Source organism: Corylus avellana, chromosome ca1 (assembly GCF_901000735.1).
Source record: "Corylus avellana chromosome ca1, CavTom2PMs-1.0".
In the NCBI taxonomy this organism is placed as follows: Eukaryota; Viridiplantae; Streptophyta; class Magnoliopsida; order Fagales; family Betulaceae; genus Corylus; species Corylus avellana.
Genome location: NC_081541.1, coordinates 3,694,389 through 3,697,751, shown reverse-complemented (window position 1 = coordinate 3,697,751; position 3,363 = coordinate 3,694,389). Strand labels below are relative to the sequence as shown.

The window sequence follows — 3,363 nt, the reverse complement described above, 5'->3', positions numbered from 1 at the left end:
GAGCCATTACTAAGTGAAGATATTAGCTCAACAATATTATTTTTTGCGGCTACAGAAAAACTAAACAAGATTGTGAAGCACTCAATCACATCATTACTTAAATTAGGTTCATGTCTTGTTGCTGTCAATAGCTTTTATAGGAAATCCAAGCGTGAAATAATATGTGAACACAATTTTCCTCCCATTATAGTGGTAGTTGGCATTATTAGGAACACCCTTTTTCAAAGTCGATTACCGTATGTTTCAACCTAATTAAAATACGGATTCAGATACCCTGAAATTCTTAGGAGAATTTTAGTTTCTGAAATTTGAGATTTAAGCCATTTATTTTCATTTAAGAGCCATTATCCTACCACGTATCCCACTATTAATAAAATAATAAAATAATAATGATTATTAATATCATTAATATCGTTAAAAAATTTATTATTATTTTATTAGTAGTGGGACACGTGACAGAAGAATAGTTCTTGAATAAAAATTGATGGTGTAGATCTGAAATTTCAAAAACTAGAATTCTCCTAAGAATTATAGGGAATCTAGATTCTTAACAAACAACCCGTGATAATTATACATACAGTCATGTTACCCAAGAAAATCACAAGGCAACTTCTCCCAACAACCGCAGTGCGCATTTCCACTAGCAACGAGACCAAAAAGTTGTGTATTATTAATTTAATGCATCCTGTGGTTCATGATCTCTTTCCTTTTCTATCTATAAATACCCGCTTCAAAAATCCATTATAACACGCACCACCACAACCAAATTAACTTCCCCCCGGCCGGCCCCCCCCCCCCATTTTCTAGCATGGCAGGAGCAACAACTAGCTCTCTAGTATTCTCAGTGCGAAGGTGCAAACCGGAGCTGGTTGCTCCGGCCAAGCCAACACCACATGAGTTCAAGCAACTTTCTGATATTGATGACCAAGAGGGTCTTCGATTTCAAATCCCAGTGATACAATTCTACAAATATAATCCCTCCATGAATGGGAAAGACCCTGTCAAAGTCATCAGAGAGGCACTTGCTCAAACGCTAGTGTTTTACTACCCCTTTGCCGGCAGGCTGAGGGAAGGACCTGGCCGGAAGCTTGTAGTGGAGTGTACCGGCGAGGGCGTTATGTTCATCGAAGCCGATGCTGATGTTACTCTTCAGCAGTTTGGCGATGATCTTCAACCTCCATTCCCATGCTTGGAGGAGCTCCTTTTTGATGTTCCCGGCTCTGGAGAGGTCCTCAATTGCCCGTTGCTGCTTATTCAGGTGCTTGTTCTGCTAAACAACTGGTCAACTTTTTTCCTTTTACATATGCAAGATGTCATGTTGCTGTGTTGGATTAGTGGATCCAAAGAAATAACTAAAAGTCTTAAATTTGGAATTATTGTAAACTGGTAAAATTAAAAAATTATGTCTAAAACATATATGCAGAAAGTTTTGAAAAATTGAAAATGATCGGAGTTGGCCTTTGTGGAAAGCTGTTGGATACTTGTGTACCCTTTTTTTTTTTTTTTTTTAAACAATACAATTAATTAAGGAAAACAGGCTAAGGGGGGGCCCCCCAATTCCACTCACCTTCACCTACTTTGTCCACATATGATCATCACCATGTGAAACACTGAAAGTGGGACACTTTTGTTCAAAGAGTCATCACACACGACACACATTTCATCTGATAATCTCCGTCGATGTCAGTCAACTTAAACAAACATATACTTGTCCTCTTGTTTCCGGATTGGCAGGTGACACGACTCAAGTGTGGTGGATTCATCTTCGCCTTGCGCCTCAATCACACGATGAGCGATGCAGCTGGCTTGGTCCAATTCATGACGGCCGTGGGCGAGATGGCTCGTGGTGCGCGTGCCCCATACATTCCGCCCGTGTGGCAGAGACACCTTCTCAACGCAAGGGATCCACCGTGCGTGACTTGCACACACCAAGAGTACGAAGAAGTGGCTGACACTAAGGGCACAATCATCCCACTCGACGACATGGTCCATCGTTCCTTCTTCTTTGGCCCCACTGAGATGTCCGCCCTCCGTAGATTTGTGCCACGTCACTTAAGCCGATGCTCCACGTTCGAGGTACTCACTGCGTGCCTCTGGCGTTGTCGTACCATAGCGCTCCAACCCGATCGTGATGAGGAGGTGCGCATCATATGTATCGTCAATGCACGTGCCAAATTTGACCCTCCGTTACCCACCGGTTATTACGGTAACGGTTTCGCATTCCCCGTGGCAGTAACAACCGCTGGAAAGCTCTGTGAGAATCCAGTAGGTTACGCCTTGGAATTGGTGAAGAAGGCCAAGAACGATGTAACGGAAGAGTACATGCGATCGTTAGCTGATTTGATGGTGATTAGAAGTCGACCCCACTTCACTGTAGTGCGATCATACCTAGTGTCAGATGTGACACGTGCAGGGTTTGGAGAGGTGGACTTTGGGTGGGGCAAAGCGGCTTATGGTGGGCCAGCCAGAGGTGGGGTCGGGGCCATTCCTGGAGTGGCAAGCTTTTATATACCTTACAAGAATAGTGAGGGGGAGGATGGGATAGTGCTCCCAATTTGCTTGCCGGCCCCAGCCATGAAAAGATTTGCGGAGGAGTTGGATTACTTGTTGACTAATAAGCCCATTAGGGACCACCAAAAATCTACTCTTATTGTATCTAGCCTGTGAACCAAATTTTCCGATGGTTGTTGTGAGATGCATGATAGAGACACTCAAATGTGATGATGGGTGAATGTATCATATATATCTCCTACTGTGTGTGTATGGTCTGCATTATCTGTAGACTTTGTTCCGATGCTATGTGAAAGAGTTTTCTGTTTTTATGCTAGATTGTATCTTACTCTTGCATTGTGGATATGTTTAATTAAATAGGTTTGGTTAGAGTTGACTTATATAGTCTTATATTCATGTCTCGATACGATCTGAACCCGATAAGTGACATTTAGGGCTGACAATTTTTGACGATTAGTAAACATGATGCAACTAATCTGACCTGTTTTAAATATATCTAATTAGAATTGACTTCTATAATCCTATACATTATTAGACTTGAAATTGAAACAAACACGAAGTTCCATTCCCAAATAGAATCGGATCATCTCCATTCCCAAATGGAATTAGACTTTTTGATGATATATGTCAGTATAAGTGGCATGTGCTAAAGATATTTTGGAATTTGGACCACCAAATCAAAAGGCAAATGATTAAGAAAAATGCTATCATGTTATGAATTGAGTCTAGTATATATTTGCCTTGTAATTTTGGATTTTGTACTAGTGTCGTGTAATTATCAAAAAGTCAATGTAAAATCTATTTTTCATCTCTGACTTGACTCTGCTTTTTCCATTTTTGACAGGATTGTGC

At 41.2% G+C, this 3,363-nt stretch overlaps 1 protein-coding gene across 1 annotated transcript; it reads left to right on the top strand.

Moving 5' to 3' along the window:
• The first annotated feature begins 795 nt into the window (after positions 1 to 795).
• Positions 796 to 2,827, top strand: LOC132185407 (benzyl alcohol O-benzoyltransferase-like). The gene is made up of 2 exons (XM_059599185.1): positions 796 to 1,258; positions 1,735 to 2,827. Exons 1-2 carry the CDS (start codon positions 809 to 811, stop codon positions 2,665 to 2,667), a joined length of 1,383 nt encoding a protein of 460 aa, XP_059455168.1. The 5' UTR covers positions 796 to 808; the 3' UTR covers positions 2,668 to 2,827.
• Positions 2,828 to 3,363: the final 536 nt, after the last annotated feature.

Excerpts from the sequence above, each read along its gene's own strand:
- LOC132185407 (XM_059599185.1), top strand. The coding sequence starts at position 809 with ATGGCAGGAGCAACAACTAGCTCTCTAGTATTCTCAGTGCGAAGGTGC. Across the intron at positions 1,259-1,734 it reads GCCCGTTGCTGCTTATTCAG|GTGACACGACTCAAGTGTGG; the intron begins GTGCTTGTTCTG and ends CCGGATTGGCAG.